At 41.3% G+C, this 21,239-nt stretch overlaps 1 protein-coding gene across 1 annotated transcript in view; it reads right to left on the bottom strand.

Annotated features, from left to right (window-relative positions):
- PTPN14 (protein tyrosine phosphatase non-receptor type 14) overlaps positions 1-21,239 on the bottom strand; it is a 182,225-nt gene that overhangs the window by 20,053 nt on the left and 140,933 nt on the right. Inside the window, exons 8-14 of the mRNA XM_037823895.1 lie at positions 19,240-19,328; positions 16,176-16,263; positions 15,325-15,407; positions 12,228-12,285; positions 8,152-8,230; positions 5,192-6,666; positions 852-995 (exon numbers count right to left, since the gene is read on the bottom strand). Of these exons, the coding sequence (XP_037679823.1) occupies positions 852-995; positions 5,192-6,666; positions 8,152-8,230; positions 12,228-12,285; positions 15,325-15,407; positions 16,176-16,263; positions 19,240-19,328 (2,016 nt within the window). The remainder of the gene's footprint in view (positions 1-851; positions 996-5,191; positions 6,667-8,151; positions 8,231-12,227; positions 12,286-15,324; positions 15,408-16,175; positions 16,264-19,239; positions 19,329-21,239) is intronic.

Raw genomic sequence — 21,239 nt, 5'->3', positions numbered from 1 at the left:
TTATTGTTCTTAATTATCCAAACATCCTTTCTCCTGTTATCATAGTTGTTTTTATTGAGCTAAATTTTAAGATGATACTGGTCCACAGTTCTATGTTCTCAGGATTAATCCCCACTCCTTTATTTTTCCCTGACCAAATTATTAATTATAATAATGTGGTATTAATTGGATTAAATAATTCTTCCCAAGTCCCTTATAGCTTTCAAAACATTCTAATACTTGATGCATACCAGTGAAAATCTAAAATCCTAATGTTATCAGTACTCTATTAAATTTATAACCTGTCTCTTAACCTTCTGACAGAAATTCTGGAAACTAAAGGAAAAACTGTGTTCACAACTAAAGGAATAACTAAAGCAGTAACTGTTTTCACCTCTGAATACTACCATGCTTCTCACAATGTGTTATCCTAACAGATATAAAGTAGTCACATTATACATCCATACAAGGAATCAACATACTAAAAGAACTCTATAAATGCCTGGATAAAGTAATCACCTAAGAAATGGCATTCATTCACAAAAATCATAGAATTTGTGAGACACATGACAACTGTTTAATTTCTTCATTAAGAAACCAAGTGACTTGACCAAAGTCATACAATTTGTTAGAGTCTGGTCTTTTTATGCAAGTATCACTGCACCAACTTCACAAAGTGAGACAACTGGAAGAAAAATTAGATGCTGCAAAAGATCGCTTTAATGCAACACATTTAGACCCAGATCTTCCAAATCTCAAATAGAATTAATTCATCAAGCAAATCTTAGAGTGGCATGTCTGGGCAAGGAGTGAGCTTTGGAATCCTAAGACCACAGAGAATGAATCACACATTTAATAGGCCCAGCACTTACCCTCTCATCCATGGGAACTTGGGTGGCATCAGTTCGATGCTCCTCCCGCCCTGGGACCCGAGCAACTGAGAGTCCATTCAATGCTGCCAACATCAGTGGCCTCTTCTGTGCCTCCAGGCCTGCCATCTTCTGCTTCTCTAGATTCTTGTGGCAAGAAAAGGCATGTTCTCATTGTTTATAATACCAGTAGAATGCTGGAATGTGTTTTAATCTCCCCAAATCTGTAAGTCCCTGGCCAAGGAATGTAGACAATCACCACTGCAGGGCAAATTTAAATACAGCCTCCCCACTACTCCCATTGTGCCTGACGATGCCCTGCCCTACAGGACGCCTGAGCTCTAATTTTCAATAAATAAATAAAGAGAGAAAAGGCTCCCTGAAATACACCTTGCCACAGTGCTTAGACACACACACACAAACAGGGTAGGAGCAAGACCCTTTAGGAATTTTAAGGCTGAAGGAAAACGGGACAAAGAGAAGAGAAACAGAATTTCATAAATAATCTGATCAAATCTAATCATCATGATGGATCTGATACAAAGATTGAATGTTGCAAAGTCTGTAAAACTGTTGGTTGTGTTGCCGATTGAGAGGGCCAGGCACGTAAGTTATGGGGAAAATCTTTCCAGGTTTCCATTCTAGGAGCTAAGATTGAGGATGTCAATCCTCTGTTTAATCTCTGGCCCTTGGGTTAATTTCTGTTATCAACCCCGGAACGGTAGCTGATGTGGTTTAGTACACTCGCTAACACCAAAGCCCGGTGTCATCCGGTAACAGCCATCAGGCATTACCCTGTGTGCTTCATCCAGCAGACCTGGAAGAATGGACACCACGGCTCCAAATGTCTTTGGTGGAACACTGTGGGAAGTGACTAAACAGTGAGAGAATATGGACTTGGGGGCTGAGCAGACACGTAGGGAAAGGTTTTGATGTGGACACCTGGCCCTGGTTTGTGGCTTTTTTACCTCCCTCCTCTCCATCCCCACCTATACCTACACTCTGAAACTGGATCAGCCAGGGCTCTGGTTTTTATGTCTACTGCTGTGCTTCCCCATTCCTCTAAACTGACTGAGGCATGGAAAATTTCTTGTTACTCACTTCAGGAAGCCATTAAGAGGCTTTCCTAAAAACAATCTTGCCATAGAAGTTAAGGGAAAGACCAGAGGGACTTCACAAAGCAAAGAAACAGATAAGTTTCTTTAGAGTTTAAGATTCTCATCCAAACTGGAGTGAAACCACTTTGCAGATTTATTTGGTGTCACAGATGAAAGGGTTATCTAATCTCTGGTTTCTTCTCAAGTCTCTAGATAATTTTTTTCTTTTGCTATCATTTATAAGTTTACTCCCTAGTGTGTCCTGGCTCTTGGTAGATCCCATAGGGTTAATGGGTTATTCTCAGTGTGGGTGGAAAAGACAGCTTTATACCCTCACCTCAGCACCACCTCCAGGCAGAGTGGAGGCCTGGCCCTTGCATGAGCTGCCCCTGGGATGCCTCCTCCAGTGACAGAGCCGGCTAGTCAGGCAAACAGAAGGAGCAGCTCAGACAAGATGAACTGAACTTAAGAAAGGTGCCAATGGACTTTGAGCCAAAAGGCATAATGCTCTTGGCCCTGGTTTCTCAATCCCAGGCACCCTCTGGGTAAGATTTTGGATTTAAGTTTCTGGGTTTCTGTTTGTTTGCTTATTAGTTTGTTTTTGTGGGGGAGATTTTTTTTCTCCCTGTCACCTCTTTTAGTTGGGAATGTGTTTCACCCCTCCCCAAAGCAGTGCAAAATAATAGTTCTAAAAAAAATTGGTCCTGAGGACCTCTAGACAGTCTTCATCCTTTCTTCCCTGGGCCTAAGACAAAACATAACTAATTGTCCTTCTGGGGATAGGACTGCTACCTATCTAGTGAAAACCACAACCTCAGCAATAAACCACACCATTTCTCTTAGTGCCTTCTCACCTATCCTATCAACTTTTACCAGAGATAAAAACAAGTAACACCAAGATCTGATTTGGTTCTTTCTCTTCCCCGTATATGACTCCTGCTTAGGGGCCAGAAGCAGGGAAAATGTCTTCCAGGCAGCAGGATGAGCCAAAAGGAGGAGCTAAAAGGCAGCCTGACATCAAACAGAAGCTCCACAATTATGGCGAGCTGCCCATGGGGCAAATTCTCACCATACTTGACCCCTCCAGTTCTCATTTGGTTAGAGTTTCTCATTGTTTTCTTTTCAGAGGGTTCTGGAGAGGCCAGGCAGCCTTCTCCTCCCACCCTTTCCAAACAGGCTAGTCAAAAGCTGCCCAGAAGGGAGAGCAGACAAGTGTAAGACACAGAGATGCTGCTTAAAACATCAGGTTGAATTTCCTCAGTAAAAATCAGATGGAGTCATCTTCAGCTTTGGTGGCACTAACAGGGTCAACATCTTGCCTTGGCATCCAGAACCACTGAGAAACCACCTAGCCCAGCTCCCAGCAGGGGTAACAGTCCTTGAGTCACGGTGTGCACGATTTGGGGGGAAAAAAAAATCAACAGAGAAATGAAGTAGGGAAGGGTTAATCCTTCCTGAACTAAAAGTGAATGGGCAAAATTTGCTATTTACTATTATCTATATAGATGATATAGACTAGAAGATGGGAAAAAACTAGTGGAAAACCCTTTGCTCCTTTGTGATAATGGAAGATAAACAAAGGGGGCTAAGTCTGTGATTGTGGTTACAGGTTATTTGTTTAATATAGGTAACGAGAGAAGAGAATGAATATGACCAAAATGAGGTTATTATTGAGCATCAATATATATCAAGTAGGCAGGGGAAATACCTAAGTTTAATGCTTAGACTGACAGATCCTTGATGCATGTTGTTTTCAAGAGATCTGGGGTCAGGAACTGCTGAAAAACTCTTTATACCAATTAATTACTTTTTCCAAGCTAGGAAAATTTCTCCTATAGGCACCCCATCCCCACCACATTTCATTCCATCATTCCATCCCACGGCCAAAAGTTTTATTTGCCAGAGGCAGAAGCACATCTTTCAAAATTTCCCTCTAGGTTTGCAAACTGTGGAAAACTTATGCCTGCACCAAATTCTTAGTACTATGATCCAATGGCCAAAACTGAGATTGAGAATGTTCTTAAGGTTTTTCTAAAGTACTAAAGTTACTATGGATAATATTCCTGAACCCAGAAACTTGCTTCCTTAAAACTGTGATTTCCTGACTGTCCTTTTTAGGTTGATTCCTCTTGGTGACTTAGGAAGGCTTATAAACAAAAGGAGTCTAATGAACTCCATCAAAGCAAATTTTAAGTTAACAACTGTTCTGTAGTTCCTAAAATAAGCCCTGACAACCTTCTGCTAAAGATGAGGTGAATGAAGAGAAGTCAACCTGGGTTTGATTAGGTATAATGAAAAGCTTTGTTTTGTTATTTCAGGGAGTGAAAACTTTCAGAATAAACAGCAATAGAGTTTTGATATTTTTAAAAGTAGCAACTACAATCTAGTAATTTTCTCAATAGTAGGAGATACCTTTGCCTTGTTGTTCTACACATTGCTCTAGACTGTACATATTCTGAAGAAGGCTTATTTATCCAATACTTGGACGAATCTTCAAACGATGTGTGTGTGTGTGTGTGTGTGTGTGCCTGTTTGTATGTGCACATGTGGATGCAAATTCATGTACATGTGTGGAAAATTTTGATATAATAAACTCAAAGGGGAAATGAAGCTCAGTGGTAAGTTTCTGAGTTACCTATCCAATTCCTATAGTTTTCTTGGATTTGTATTGAACATCTATTGAAAGAAAACTAAATAGTGCTGGACACATCATGGTCTGCATAATATTGGCGCACAATCGTGACATGTAGGTCTTTCCAGAAAGCCTGCAGGAATGTTGCTCTTTTAATATCTAATCAGAAAAAAAACACTTTTCCCCTAAAAACACAAAACATAAGGAGATGTAGAAAAACAAGCTTCCAGCAACTCACACAACAGGTAGTTTGAGACCCAATTAAGTAGCAAAATGCTGGCCTAGGTGATGACCTTGACACCAACAACCTACTCCATCCCAGCTCAGTCACAGCACTTAGTACCAAGGGTGCCCTTCAGAAGCCACGGATGAGAATGGAAGACTTATTTGAAGGGGCTAAAGAAAAAGTTTTGTGAAATAAAATATGACCTGTTTAAATGCCAGATGATCTTTAAATATATAACTCTGTCCCTGATAAGCCTTGTGCCTTCTCCAGTGCCTAAAATCTGTTTTCATACCTTGAATCTAATCATGGAAAAGCAGAGGAGGTTGCAGGGGGAGACCAGCCTGTGTAACTGTCCCAAAACAAAACCCTGGGAGAGGAAGACACTTACCCTAATCATCATCTCTCTTTCTATAATGCTATCCTCCAGGGAAAACATTTCAGACACAGGCCTTTCCTTCACAGGCTCCTTTTTGACCCGTTCCTTCACGCTTGTCAGGTCGGGCTCCGAGATGGAAGGGCCGAGCGAGGACCCGTTGACGGCCAGCTGATCTGCCCGGGAGACGCTGATGGCTTTGGCTGGCCCGTGCCTCAGCACCCTGGCCCTGGCGACGGCAGGAGGTAGGCTGACCTGGTCTTGCCTCAGCGCCCCGTTGCTAACACTTTTCCTTGGTCCAGGGTACTCAGGTGGGGGCTTGTTTGGAATCCGGGCTAAGGCAGCCTGGAGCTGGGCACTGTACTCCATCTTCTCTCGGAGCATGGGGATCTGCGGCACCGATTCTGGAGCCTCCTCCTCCTCCTCGCTCTCACTGCTGTGGATCAGCATGGTGGCATCAGAGAAGGTCTTCTTGTGGTGATAGTGAGGAAGCTGGTGAACCTCGTGGCTCCCTGGCCCCTCCTCTGGAGGCACCTGCTCCCGGAGAGTGTTGCGGCGAGCCATGGGGAGGTTGAGCGACTTCAGGGTCATCGCTTCCATCCCTCGCACCATGCTGTTCATCACCTCCAGGCTGTGGCGCTTGTTCACTGTGCCATGGTGCTTGGTGGCTGTGAGGGGCTCACTCACCTCCTGGAGAGACTGGTGCACCACCGGGGAGCTGTCCTCTTGGAAGGTCTTCACCGAGAGCTGCACCTTCCGGGTCACCAGATCTGGGCTACTGCCACTGACATACTTGTGGCGGTGGCTGGCGAGGTCGGGGGTGCTAGTGGCAGGCCGGGGCCGCGGATAGGGGGGCGGTGGCCTGAAGAGATAGTTTTTGAGCATATGAGCCGCGTTGTAGTTATGGTTGCCCTGGAGCTGCATGTTGGCCAACTCTGGGGTGCTCACCGTGTGGGAGATGGCGCTCGCCCCCGGCTTGCTCTGCACGGTGTTATTCTTTGGGTTCATGTGGTCAGATGGACTGATGAGTTTGTTACTGTAGCCCCCCTGTGGTCCATAAGGGACAGTGTAGGGGTGTCTCTCCCGCATCTCAGGTTGGCTGTATACCAGCTCCTCTGGCTGGTTGTAGGCATGGGTGTTGATGATGTTGAGGTTTCTCAGAGACTGGCTCTGGCTGTCTGTGTGGATGATCCCCCTCTTCATCTGCCGCATCACTGTCTCATAATCAGGGGTCGGCCTATAAGACGGAACGATGATTGCACTGTGCCGGTGGCTGGGGATGTAGTCAGCCCGCATGATGTCACTCCCAGGGATACTGAGGTTGGAGGATATGGGAGACGCCTGGATGAAACTTTGGGAGCAGTTGAGGGAGTTGACACTGTGAATGCTACACACACTGCCATTGGTAACGGTGCCATTTAAATAATTTAAGTCCAAGCTGTTGTGAGAGTTGCAATACAAGGCTTCTTCGTTCCCATGGAAAATGCTATCTACAAGAAGTCAAACAAAGGCACATGAACTCCAAGTCATCATGCTTCTATTCAGCTCATCCTCACACTTATGGGGGTGACTTTTCATTTAAATAAATCATTAAAAAAAAGTAAAGTCCCATTATCTCCACCCATAAATTCCCCCAAAAAACTGATAATTTCTTAAGACAAAATGCCAACATCCAGAAGGAACACTTTAAAGCATAATGAAAAAAGGATCCTAAACAAAGAAAGGTATCCACATGTGGAATAGGTATTGCCTGGACAAGTTCTTAATTTTGCCATGAGCTTTGAAATCAGGCAGCAACAAATGGCCTTATGTTGGGTACACCAGTCCCGCCCTCTTGTGCAGGTCTCAGTACCAGGACTGAACTTTAATAGGGTAAAAGATTTGAAATTAAGTACTTGCAGCTACTCTTCCTGACTGAAGTGGAAAAGATCCCTTTATCCAAGGAGCTGCTGAGCATTCAGGAAGACTCGAGACAAATAAATGGCCAGGATGTCAGCATGACTAGCTCGTTCTGACCAGCAACAAGGGAGCAGATTAAGGGTATTGTAGCCATTGCCTAAAACCCTCCTTTAGATTTGGTTTCATGGTTGAGGTTAATTCATGTAACAATTAGCAACAGTTTAAAGAGGTATCCAAAGAGATGAAAAACAGACTCCTCAAGTCAGGCCCATTCCAGATGTCCAGGATTCCTTTAATTAATACACATGTATACACACTTCATACACGAGCCTAGGAAGGTAATCTTTTGCCAAAACACTTTCTATAACAAAGTACACTCATTTTTCACACTGTGGATTTAAACATGGGCAAAGCAGAGGGAAACAAAGCTGGAAAAGGAGAAAAAAACAGAAAAGATGATTAAAAATTGAACAGGGAACAGCTGAGATGTGATAGGCAAGAAAAACTAGGAGAATTCAGGGACAAATGTGTTGGAATTTTCCACCTTTAATGGTATCGGTGCCTCCCCATAGAAGTGGGGTAACTTTACTAGCCTGCTGATAAAAAGTACTATTTTATTAAATTCAGTAGCCTTGATTATCTTAGTTTTCATGCTCATGCTTTCAAGAACAGAGGATTCAAAACTGCCATCACATTATAACATAGAAACTAAGTATCCAATAGACATATTGTCCAGATCCAAGACTTTCTACCATCTCCTGTTTTGAGGTTGAGGTTAGCTGTCCCTCTCACATCGCAACAGCCCACTTACAAAAGAAATGAGGAAAGGAGCCCACTTCACTCCTTGTCCCCAACTCCCTTAGGAGCAAATTCTGGGGAAAATTTTCTCTCAGGGGCAAATGATAGTCTTTCACAAATTGAAGTTCCTGGTTGCTGTCATTCAGACAATAACAAAGTTAAAATGAACGCATGACTGTCATCTTCTTGTAAAAAAAAAAAAGTCTCCTTTACTGCTTACTGGTACTCAATTTCTTAACATTTTATCCTAAGAAGGGAAAATGGCAAGCCAAAGTTACCTTGTGAAGTGTGTGTTTCTGAGTAGTGCTCTCCACACTGGACATGCATAGGAGGCAAGATGTATGGCTGCTGCCGGGGCTGAAAGAGAGAACACAGAGTATGTGGGGAGGACTTGGCAGAAGGCCGTGGATTCACGCAGAGAGCCCACCCGAGCACACGACAGTTCTTTAACCTGCCGCTACGAGGAAGCACGCCTCTATGCAGCTGCTCTCCCTGTCCAACCCTTTGACCACTCTTCTGCCCATCTGTGTCCCCATCTCATTACTAAGTTTGGGACTGGAGAAAAAAGAAATGAGAAAGAAATTGGTTCAAGGTTAGAAAGAGAAACTGTAATCAAAAATTGAAATGTAGCTATTTATTTTCTACAACATTTTATGTCTTCTTTAAAGGAGTAACTCAGAACAGGTACATCATTATGTCTCACCTAAGAAATAATAAGAGAGTAAGGGAGAAACTATTTCAGTCTATTCAAAACTGACTCCCTCCTGGAGTCACAAGCTCACAGCACAGCACTGCTGGACCTACAGCTCCATGTCAACCTTGAACTGGGATGGACTAGGGTTAAACTGGGCCCAGCTGCAATTTTTATCAAAGTCTAAATTGTGACTGACAACATGAGTATATTTTTCTTGAGACCACTTATTGATCCTCCCCATTGCAGAATCAAATGTGGAGAGGGCCTGGCAGGGAATCCAGTTCAACCATCTATCTATCCCTTCAACGAAGAATCTTTTCCGTAAGGTTCTTGAAGATGGCCATTTAGACTCAACCTGAATAACTTCCTGCTGCTGAAAAGAGGTAAAGTTTTAGATGGGTTAAAAAACAAAACAAAACAAACAAACAAAAAACAGATGCGTTAAATATTTGGTGAGCCAACAGAGGAAATATTTACCATTATGATTATTCGCTGGTATGATTTAACCAAGTCATTTAACCTCACTGGATCTGTTTCTTGTCAATCTAATGAGGCCCCGTTCTCCTCCCCAGACCTAAAACATTATCCACTTTATCTATATATTAGGGTTTTAGGAAAGAGTTTTTTGAAGAAAGGGTTCTGATGCTAAAAACAAAACAAAAAAACTTTGAGTTTGCAAGCCACTAAAGAAGATCTCTTAATAGTTTCTATTTGATTATTTTTTAAAATTAGGCTTATAAATACTTTTGCAAATGTTACTATTTTAGGAGTGTGCTGGTTTGAATGTATTATGTTCCCCAAAATGCCACTTTCTTTGATGTAATCTTGTGTGGGCAGACATACCAGTGTTGATTAGATTGTAATTCTTTGAGTGTTTCCATGGAGATGCGCCCCACCCAACTGTGGGTGATGACTCTGATTGGATAATTTTCATGGAGGTGTTACCCCACCCATTCAGGGTGAGTCTAAATTAAATCACTGGAGCCATATAAATGAGCTGACAAACAGAAGGAACTCAGTGCAGCTGAGAGTGACATTTTGAAGAGGAACTACAGCCAAGAGGGACGCTTTGAAGAATGCACAGAAACTGAGAGAGTAGCTGCAGATTAGAGACAGTTTGAAGACAGCCGTTGAAAGCAGACTCTTGCTCCGGAGAAGCTAAGAGAGGACAAACACACCAAGAGCAACTAAGAGTGACATTTTTGAGGACCTGAAGCCTAGAGAAGAACATCCTGGGAGAAAGCCATTTTGAAACCAGAACTTGGAGCAGACGCTGGCCACATGCCTTCCCAGCCAACAGAGGTTTTCCGGACGTCATTGGCCATCCTCCAGTGAAGGTACCTGATTGTTGATGTGTTACCTTGGACACTTTATGGCCTTAAGACTGTAACTGTATAACCAAATAAACCCCCTTTTATAAAAGCCAATCCATTTCAGGTGTTTTGCATTCCAGCAGCATTAGCAAACTTGAACGAGGAGCTGAAAAGCTGAAATCAAGCCAACAACCCAATGCCAGCAGGGATCATACTTTCTCAGCATCCTCAATGGAAAGAACACTTGTCAAGAGTTTGAAGCTGGATAAATAACTCACCTACAAACAAAATGCTTCGGCGTCAAAAGGGCAAACAAAGAAGGTAATAAAGACAAGGGATCCAAAAGTTAAAAGTAATCAAGGGAGAAAGATAAAAACCTGATATTAAATTAATCTAAGAAAGTAATTCAGGATACCAAAGAAAAGATGTTATATCAGTTCTTCTAAATATTCCCTAATATACTTTTGGCTGGTTTTGAGTTGCATTTTTAAAATGTTTTTCCTCTTCTTCGTCAAACGTTACTTAACTCAATTTTTTCATGAGAGGACAGCAGGTTCTAAGGCACTTATTTTTTATTTTTTTAAATAGTGGAGAGGGAACTGTATTTGGGAATAGAAACACATACAGGAAAAATTGGCTTACTGTCCTCTCTGGCACGTGTTAAAAGAAAAAAATCCAACAAATAAGTGGATACCTATGGAGTGTCATAAATGTATAGGTAAAGGACTATCATAACTAATCTTCCAAACACTATTTTAGAATTACACATTCCATTTCTTTTCATACCTGCTAATAACGAAACAAATTAAATATCATAACACAGTTAACAGAAGGGCAAGCGAAAAACAGCCATCAGCATCCTGGTTAAAGCAGGAAGCCAAGAGGAGACAAGATTATCTGGTCTTGAGCATACTCATTCAAGACACTCCTGGTAAAACGTTTAAAACCTAAAGGGCAGGAGAAAGAGAGAAGCCATGAATCTGACTTCCTATACACTGTCTTCAACCCAATAAAATAGGAAATCCTCTGCATCTTATCTGGATAATAATGGCAAGAGATCAGATCACAAAAAAAGCTTGTATCACTTTGACTCCCATCGTGTTTCATGGACATAAATGGAAAATTATCACGCTAAGACATCTGGACATTAAAGCAAGAGTTGGGGAAAATAATACTAACAAAGGAGAAGAACTAAGAAACCAGTGTCATGAGCAAATCTATTGGTGCTACAGGTGAAAAGCCTAAAGTGACTCTCCAGGCTTCCAAGGCCAAGGACCATATAAGGAATACTGTGCATATTAAGAAAAAAAATATCAAGTGAGCACTTAAGAATCATTATGGGATGATATAATGGCTCAACCCTAAAATTATCAGAGTCCATGCATTTTCCCCAGAAAAAAATTTCAAAACTTTCTTTCAAAAGACAAATTAAAGATGTGTTGTAGGGTAAATATACATTGCTTAGGAAGAGTAATAAAACAGTATTCTCCTGTTTACTTAATGAAAGCTCTTCGTCTAGAAAGATAAAAGGTCATAAGTTTATTTTTATTTTGTTGTAAAAAAATCATAACCTAAAGGAAAAGAATTAAGACTTAAAAAAAAAACAGCAGGCAGAAACCTTTAAAGGAAACCAACTCTCTTATATAGTTCTATTACATTATCTTTGAATAATCCTCAAAATTAAACACGCTAAGACAGAACAAATGTATTGACATCAGAGTTGTGTTTCCTTATTCACAGGACAAGGGGAGCCATAAAAAAAAAAAAAAAAAAAGCCAATGTCAGGTAGAACTGTGGATCAATTCAAATTATGTTGTGTAATTAAAGCCTTAAAATGAGAAAACATACAATTAATCTTCCTCACTGAATACCTGAGACCACCAACTAAACTCATTCAATTCCTTGCTCATTTAAAAAGCATTTTCTGACTGGTTTATTGAGCAATATTGATGGCAATGAATAAAAAAAAAAAAATTTGTGGACTTACAACCAAAGTCTGTGTGCAACAACCAGAAACAGAGACAAGACAACAGATGAGCAAGAGGATAAAAACACACCATAGATTGTGGGCTGAAGGAACACAGCTTTATCAGCCTAGAGTAAGGCCAGGCTTACTCACGTTGGTGAGCCTTGAGCCACGCTTTGAGAAGTGATGGGCATGGATGGGTACAGGGGGAGAAAATGGACCCGTAGCACCTCTGCTTGGCAGACTGAGGCCCTCCATGTCCTCACAGAGTCTGCCCTGCTTATGATGTTTTCTCACCTCTCCCCTCAAGTTAGCAACGAAAGAACACCATGTGTATTTCCACCAGTCAGACTATGTGATTACTCAACAGATTATACATACCAGGGAGGAGCGGCTCCAGGTGGGCTGGCGTCTGATGGGAGGTGGAGAATTTGATTGTCTACATGAAAAATTGAACACATGAGGACAATCGGTATTATTTACCAGATACAAGGAGGGCAGATAGATAAAGGAGAGGGAGAAGGGGAAACAGACAAAATGGGTAAGATTTAAACCAAAAATACCAAATGTAAATATTGTTTCCAAATAGGGAAGCTAAGAGCAATTTTTATTTCCTGTTTTATTCTTTATTTTCAAAATTTTTGGAAATAATAAGTTTTACAAAGTAATATTAAAAGAGGCTTGTTTCTAAAGAAAAATTAAGAGGGAAATAAGCAAGACTGAAAAATACTGCCATTAGTGCATGGATTATTTTAATGCTACTCGTAAATTTTTTTATGTTTAAAATATTTCATTATTGAAAAGAAAAGCAAGAAGAAAACATTTTTTTAAAATGTCAACAGTCAAATGAAAATCCAAAATAGATAAAATATTTCTGGATGGACTATTATAGATTGAATTGCATCTCCCAACGATAGGTTGAAGCCCTAACCCCAGTACCTGTGCATGTGACCTTATTTGGATATAGGGTCTCTGTAGATGTGATCAAGTTAAAATGAGGTCATTCTGGAATAGGGTGGGCCCTAAATCCAAGACCAGTATCCTTATGGGAAGGTTCCGTGAAGACACGGACACAGGGCAAACGTCCTACGATGTTGAAGGCAGAGACTGGGGTGATGCATCTACAAAGCCAAGAAATGCCGAAGACTGTCAGCAGCCACCGGAGACTCGAAGAGGCCAGGACGGACCCTCTCCTAGGGCCTTCGGAGGGAGCGTGGCCCACCGACACCTCGATGTCAGACCTCTGGCCTCTAGAACTGGGAGAGAATCAATTTCTGCTGTTTTAAGCCACCCAGTGTGGAGTAATTTGTTATGGAAGACCTAGGAAATTCATTTATGATGACCATATAAAGGAACTTTTCATTAAGAGAACACACATTACATTAAGATAATACACACTACAACTGTTTATCTGATCCGATCCCTTCCAGACTAAGAACCAACCTGGATTGGGGAAAAAAAAAAAAAAAAGTAGAGATAAATAAAAGTGGGGACAAGGAGTTTACTGAATTCTTGAGCAGTAGGTCCCAAATGTCATTACATTTTCTCCTGTCCTAAGTGAAATCATTAAAACTAAAAAACCAGGATGTTTATAGAGTTTTACATCAAGCTAAATTTCTTTAATTTAAAGGGCTCTCCTTATTCTGAAATTTCATCTTTCCTTCCTTTTTGGTGATAAAATGTCTTCTCTTTTATCAAATGATGGAGACAGAATGTTGGATTTTTTAAAATGCTTGGCCAAATACAGTATCATTAGAGCTATGTTAACCACCACCCCCACCCTCCCATTTTTTTCTCCCAAAGTCAAGAAATATGGGAACCACTCCTGGTAGCTCTATCTCAAAATGACAAACAGTAGCTCTCAGGAGCAGAAAAACCAATGACACACTTTCAGGTGTCAGAAAGGACTCGTAAGTGGAGAAGGATGCTGTTAAAATGGTGCTGGGTTAGTGGAACCCAGTGGGATACCCCAGCCTTAATGTGGCCTGTGCGAGCTGCTGAAGCCGTAAGCCGAGTTTCATGTGGACATGGAGTGTGGGTGCACTTTGTAGAGAGCCCTAGTTTTTATCACCTAAGAGATTAGGAACCTTCTGTACCTGATTAGGGAGAAGAAAGGAATGATTACTACAGAAGTAGGAAAAGTAGAACTTCTTAGTTTTTGGTCTAAGAAGTGATATTCACTAATATCAGAAAAGCACAAAAGGCATATAAATATTCAGTAAATTTCACAGGAAAGACATTTGCTGAGAAATGGTTAAACAAGAAGACTACAGTGAAATACACTTCTCAAAAGTTTTTTTTTTTTTAATTCTCCCTACAGAAGTCAACTACAGAATGCTTGTTAATGTCAGATAACCCTCACAGTTGAAGGCAGCAGCAGTGTAGAACTGCGCAGAAGTGACCAATAGGGAATACACTCAAAAGAATGGTGTATCTAAAAGAAAGATATGGCTGCTTAATTTACCAGGTCCTGATCAGCGCTTCCTCTGATTTACATTTGCAAACTTTGCTGGCAGGCGTAATACTGTCAAACATACTTTTAGACCCCGACGTGACCAACTTGCAGTGACTGGTTTGAAACGGTCTCCCTCATGTAGAGAAAAAAGTCTGTGGTGACCTGATGATCTACTTCTAAAGCAGCCACATCCTTCAGCAGGAGCTGCTCTAGGACAATACTTTTCACAGTCTTGGATGTGTCCACTGGGGGAGTGGAAAAGCAGTTCTTCTTTTGCATTTACAGCCCTGAAGCTCTTTGAAACAAAATTAAACACCTTGGGCTCCCAAGCTGCTAAATGTACTCTGCTGAGGAACGCCTTTTGAAGGCAACCAAGGTAAAGACGACGTAGAGTGAGCCCCAGCACGCTACATCTGAGGTCAGGTCACATTTAAGTTCCCTCATCAAGGCTCGTCTTTATTTCCAAATTAAAAAAAAAAAAAAATACACCTGGATTTGTGAAATCTATTAGTGTCTTCCAAGTCTTCCTCTAATTACCCTGGCCTCTCATTTATAGTCAGATGACATGACCCAGAAGCACACGCAGGGTAAGCCAACTGTGTAAGTGAAACAGGGCTGAGGATGACAGGCGCTTCTTCTCTTTCAAGTTGGCTCGTCACTGTTACATGCTTCTGAACACACTCCACATCTGACATGAAGAGGCACCCTGGCAAATTGGGAACTGCTCGGCTCCTCCGAACTCACAGCAGAGTGTTGAAAAGGGACTAACGTGGGCCAACCAGTCCAGATAGTCGAGCATTCGCAGTCAATTTGCAAAATTATTTTCTCTCCAGGCACATGAGCTACATTAGACTTCATCATACCAGTTCTTTCATTCCTGCCTAGCTTTAGCTTACTTCTTTAGCTTCTATGAAGAATGAGGAGAAAGAGTGAATGGAGAAAACAATCTACAACATCCCTAAAGCACATGAATGTAATCTGACAAAGTCATCGAGTGAGAGGGTGAACTTAATGTTTACTTACTCTGTGCAGATTTTGTTTTGTTTGTAGAACTTGTGCCGTGTAGCAAACAACCGAGAAATATATTTGGCATTTTCAATATCATCCTTGAAAAATAAAAGACAGAGACGAATAAACATTTGTTTTGATTATATACGCAGGACACATTCCTCGCTGCCTTCATTTCAACCATGAAATAACACACTGAGCTGGCAAACCAACCTGCTGAATTCAGCAGCAGCCATGCCTACTGAGCCCAGCAAAGGAAGGTGGAAAATGCTCTCTGCTAAAGAGTTCTGTATGTCCAAGATGCTGGGACTGCACTGATGAACTGGCATGTCCACAAAACTCCACACCAAGTGATTAAAAACAGCAGAACATGGAATAAACAACAAGCATCATTAAACTGGAGGCAGTAAGATGCCTGAATGGTCCTGGCTCTCAGGAAGGCACTCAACAGAACGTCAATCACTCAGCTTACTTCTGATTAGGCTTGGAGTATTCTGGAAAAGAAACTCCAGGTCATCCAGCGAAAGAAAATGCCATGCAACATGATCAGGGGTTACGTGATGAGGGGTGTAACTAAAGTGCAGAGGAATGCGGCACTTGGACAATGTCCTCCGTCCCAGGTAAGGCAGGTTGAGGAACTCCAATCCTAGCATCAAAAGTCATCTGGGGAACCTGGCATTTTGAACACAGTATTTGACTACCACTATCCCAAAACACAGTGATAGCACTAGGCAAGTATTAGAAAGTATCTTTTCAAGAGGATATTTCATTCCCTCCAGACATGACGAACAAGGAAAGAATAATTAAGAACTGGAAAGTCAAAGAACAAGTTGCTTGTCAAACCCTGCCTTTGTCGGTCCATTTACCGTGTGAAAGAGGGCAGTCTCTTCCTTGTTGATGAGCTCCACCAGAATAGTTGACTTGTTATGAGTGATATTCCCAATATCATTCCACCTGGTCAAAAGAAATACAACTGTGTTGACCCAGAGACGTTCCATGCATTTATGATTCGGCATAGGAGGGCCATCTGCTAAATGTCAAGTCTCATTTTACAAGTTACGATTTCAATTTATACTTTTAAAAGCTAAATATTAAAAGCTAAATATTCCTTCTCTCAAGACAAAAAAAAAGGTAAAGAAAATGAAATGTATCTATTAAAATAGATAAAATTGCTATTTAAAAATATTCATATATCACTGCTCATAAAATACAGTTTCCTTTATAATTAGCTATGAGGAAAATTTGAAAGGGCTTTTTGCTGTCATGTTGTTGTTGTTATTCATTTACAATGACAAAGCAATTCCCTCCAATGATGGAGGAATACATTATTAAAAATGTATGAGCATCCAGGAATCAAGGCTGAAGAATGCACAACACCTTTATGTTGCAACATGCACCACAGATTGGTTATGCTACCTAAAGAAAATTCCTATAGAATATTTAATACATATACTTGGAATCTAAACAAGCAAGCAAACAAACAAAAACCAGACTTCCCTTCCCTTTCCTCATAGAGCACCTTATCTAATATGAAATACATGGAAATCACTACTAGACAAGGGAAAAGACAAGCTACTGCCTCCCATTCTACTTCTAACCATCTTTTACTACTACCTACCCTTCACTCTGTGCCCCAACCTATAATTCCCTACCCACTGCTTTTTCATTTTTTTGATCATTCTACTTCTACCATCCCTTGCTTGGCTAATTCTTGGTTACCCTTTACAACAAGCTCAGAAGTCACCTTTTTTAGGAAGCCCTCCTCATCCCCAACACTCATGCTAGGAGAGGTACCTTCTAATCTGCTCCCACGATACATGGGGTAGTCCGCCATCACTCATCACCCAGCATTACAATTTCTGATTTCTTGTGACTTGATCCCTAACTAGACCAAACTAGACCACAGGCCTCATGCCCCATGGAGGAATTCTGCCTTCTTCCTCTTTGTATTCCAAGCACTGAGCCAAGTACCTGACACAAAGCAGATACCCAATAAATGTTTGCTGAAATGACTAAAAGTAAAATATTGCATCTCATCTGTACAGACTACAACTTTTATATCAAGCCTCTAGGGTAGACGAGGCACTATTTTTGTTCCTACGTTAGCAGAATATGTGGCAATTTAGACACAAATGAAAACATTACTTAGCCATATTCGCTCCACTTGTCAGGGATGAATGAGTTCTAGACCTGTGGTTTCCAGATTTTCCTCCAGTCACCTTTCCATCATACAGTACCATGTTTAAGTACATCTGCTAGGGCAAGACTCTCTACAGGTGTTCGGCAGAGTTTGCTGCCCAACTTACATGCCGACAGATTATATCTACATGAACTCACGGCTACAAGCTCCTCGGTGAAGGTTTCTAGAGATATGAGACACTCGGTTTCCCCTGGCTCCATTCCTTCAGATCAACTGCCAAAAATATGGATATACTCCTCCTGTCCCCACCATACGATGTTCCCTTGGGGCCTAATTAACATGACACTATAATAGCAGTAAATTCCCATTTTGTTGGGGGTTTTGAGATAAATGCTAAAGAAGAGGTCTAGAAGCAGTTCCTAAGGAAACTGTGCAAAACTGCCGAGTAGCTTATGCTCATCAGGCATTCAAATTGCTATTTTCTTTTATTCCATCTCAATAACTGGAATGTAAGACTTGTCTGTTTCTCTTCTCCAGGCTCAAGGAGAAACTGAAGCATGAATTTAGCTATAGAGAACTGTGTGGGGCAAAAATGCCTGGATAGCTTTGCAATAAGCATAAAAATTTACCTCTGTTATACCTCTGCTGTATTTATATATTATTATCCAATTAATTCATAATTTGGTACAAATACATGGAATTGACTCTGAATGTGCCCAAAATTCAAAAGGCTTATTGTATAGCCCCAAAGATCTCTTTTCCTTCTCCCAGCACAATAGCGTCTCTATTAAAGAGGAATAAAAAGTCATAAATATAATGGTAGGGTGGGACCCAGGGACATAACAACCAATCAGGAATCTTTTGTTCAGAAAAGTGTCTCAAAATGACCTGCAGTAACTGCTGATCCAGAGAGCACTTGGCTGGCCAAGATTCAGTTCCAGAAGGTGATCTGTGCTTGTCTCTGAGAGCCATCATTGATCACTGGCCCTAGGTACACAGCTCTGCCTATCAGATGCACACACAGGAAAGCGGTTCTTCCAATAAATAATGGGCTGCATTGCCTTTGCAAATGAAAGCATGTGGGTTTTTTCAGATCATTGCCATTATGATGAAATCTGTGGGTACCAACACAAAGCAAGCTCACTGGTATGTAAAGGCGAGGATACTCTGCCACATCCCTACTCTGGTTCCACCCTGTTAACTGGAAAAGAGGGTTAACATGTCAAAATAGTATACAGTTCCCAAGTCCTTTAATTTATAATGATAATAAATTGATTGCTTCTATTTTTTTTTTTCCAAGACAAACGTTCACAAATAATCCTCTTTCATTGATATAAAAATTTGTTTTCCCTCTTTTAGCATATGTAGTTAGGCAGAAGGTCCAGGACAATGTAGAGAAGCCAGTTTGGATTAAACAACCAGTCACTGATAAGCCCAACAAAGATATTCAAGCAGGAGACTGAAGAGCCATTTCTAACCAGATGCATATGGAGTTTAGTTCCCCTCTTTTGGCTCTGTGGAGTTCCCTGGAGTCAGACAGGAAGAAAACGTTCCTCCTCCCTCTACAGGCCTCCCGGAAAAGTGAGGTGAATTTCTTCATAACTGCTTAAATCCTGCAGAGGGCCAAATTTATCTGATTTGAGAAAAATCTCAATTCTAGCTTTTAATTCATTTGAGAACTTTGATACTCGGTGGAGTTTTTCCAGAGTCCCTTGAGGGGAAAAGGAAGAAGGGGATTAGGGGCAAGGGGGTGGTGGTGGTGAAAAAGCCAAAACAGCAAAAAAGACTACCTGTATATTAGTGCTTGTCTTCCAATTCTGTTTTTCACGAAAATCCCCATAAAGAAAATGCCAAGGTGCACACCGTTTCCATGATTGTCCTGCATAAGATCAACAAAAGATACTTGTGATGAAACAGACCACCCCAGCAGTCTTATAGAACCAAGCACTTGGGCAGCAGTCTATCCTTACAGCCAGCACACCCCGTTTCTCACCATAATGGGAATAAATCACAAATAGCATCATGGCAACAAGGCAGTCAGCTATGTGGGCGCCAGATCCTGAAGGGTTCACACCATACTGCACATCCTACTGGACCATATATTTTTTTTTTCTTTTTTCTCAATTTGTTACATTTCCTATTTAAGAGAGAATTTTAACATTTTCTCATGTTTTGGGCCATTAGGATTTTCTCTTTGATGGCTTATTAATATCTTTTTTAACTTAGTTTTTATTGCTGAAATCTAAGTTATACATGCACATAATTTGAACCATTAAAGATTAGTTAGGGTTGTTTAGAAGAAGTAAACAGCAGATCCTGTCCCCACTGATTCCGCTCCCCCGAGGCAGCAGCTTTCACCTCTTAAAGCCCTTGTGTGAGTTTATTTGCCTCCACCATGCTTGGTCCATTCAATTTAGTACCTCGTATTCCTCAGTTCTGGGATTTTTCTTGAATTATCTTGTTTCCCCGTTCACTCTTTTTAGAATGCTCATTATTCAGATGTTGGACACCCTGACATGGTCCTCTAATTTTCTTATCTCTGTGCCCCCACGTTCCATTATTTTGTTTTTTGGTGAAATTTTCTCAATTTTATCTTCTGCCCTTTCTTTTAAGATTTCCATTTCGGATATCATATTTTTAATCTCTGAGAGCTCTTTTTTATTCTCTGAATGTTCCGTTTTATAGACCCTATTCCTTCAAGGACGTGATTTTCTTTTTTATCTCTGAGGCATAAAGTTAAATGCACTTTTAAAGGGGGGCACTTGTCTTCTCCCAGCAGAGTCTCTGTTTTCCAGGCTGCTTCGCCCTCACTGTGGTGATCTCTGCTGTCTCTCCTGTTAGGGTATCATATTGGGTGACACCTGGCTGCCCACATTTGAGAGTGGGGTGCCAAATGCTGGCTGGGAGCTTTGTGAGCAGGGCTAAGGCTTGTGGACTGTAGGTGTCACTGTCAGCAATCTGTCCTGGCCCTCTGTAGGGGAACCCCAGATGTCTTATCTTCAGTCTGGTCTCTTGGTATAGTCAGGCCTAAGACAAAAAAGAAGGATCTCTACACTTCCCAGAATACTTGATCCCATTTAAGACACAAAGAAGACAGAGTCCCTTCTTAGTGACCTATTCTCCACCCACCCCCAAAATTTACATTAGAACAAGGAGTCTTTGAACAGGAATAAAGAATGGGTAAGGCAACTGTTGGTGACAAAAGCAGAATGAGTGTTAGGAGGGAAAGAACTGAGGAAGAAGGAAGAAAACTACCTTGGCTGAAGAAAAAAGGTAAATTATTTTAAAAATAAAATAAATTTAAAAAAGAAAAGGTAAATTATACTACATTAAAATATGTGTGAGAAAAGAAGATGGAAGAAGTAGAGATGGAAAGGAAAAGGGAAATCCTGCAGAAAGACTTCCTTGGGTACTTTGCCAGCAGGTACATGTAAAACTCTGATGGGGATGGAGGGAGAGCAATTCATCACCTGAATCAATGGAAAAACATGGACGGGATGTCTGAATTGACCACTCTTACCAGGATGCTGGGGTCACTGCATTGGTCAGAATGTAAGGGCTCTAAGTCCAACTTAGCAAAGGACCCAGGCTCCAGCCTGCAGCCTACCCATCCCAGAAGCACCCTCCCCATGTCCATAAGTGACTTGGGCAGCAGCCACACCTCTGCTTGTGGAGGAGGAGGGGCAGACCTGCCTACAAATGGCTAGGTGACTCCTCCAGCCTTGAAAACCATTCATGGAAAAGGCCATGGTTTTTAGGTTGTAGGAACCATTCATGGAAAAGCCCACAC

The sequence above is a fragment of the Choloepus didactylus genome, chromosome 2 (assembly GCF_015220235.1).
Source record: "Choloepus didactylus isolate mChoDid1 chromosome 2, mChoDid1.pri, whole genome shotgun sequence".
Lineage (NCBI taxonomy): Eukaryota > Metazoa > Chordata > Mammalia > Pilosa > Megalonychidae > Choloepus > Choloepus didactylus.
Note: the sequence above shows the minus strand (reverse complement) of the source record. Positions and strands in the feature narration are given on the sequence as shown.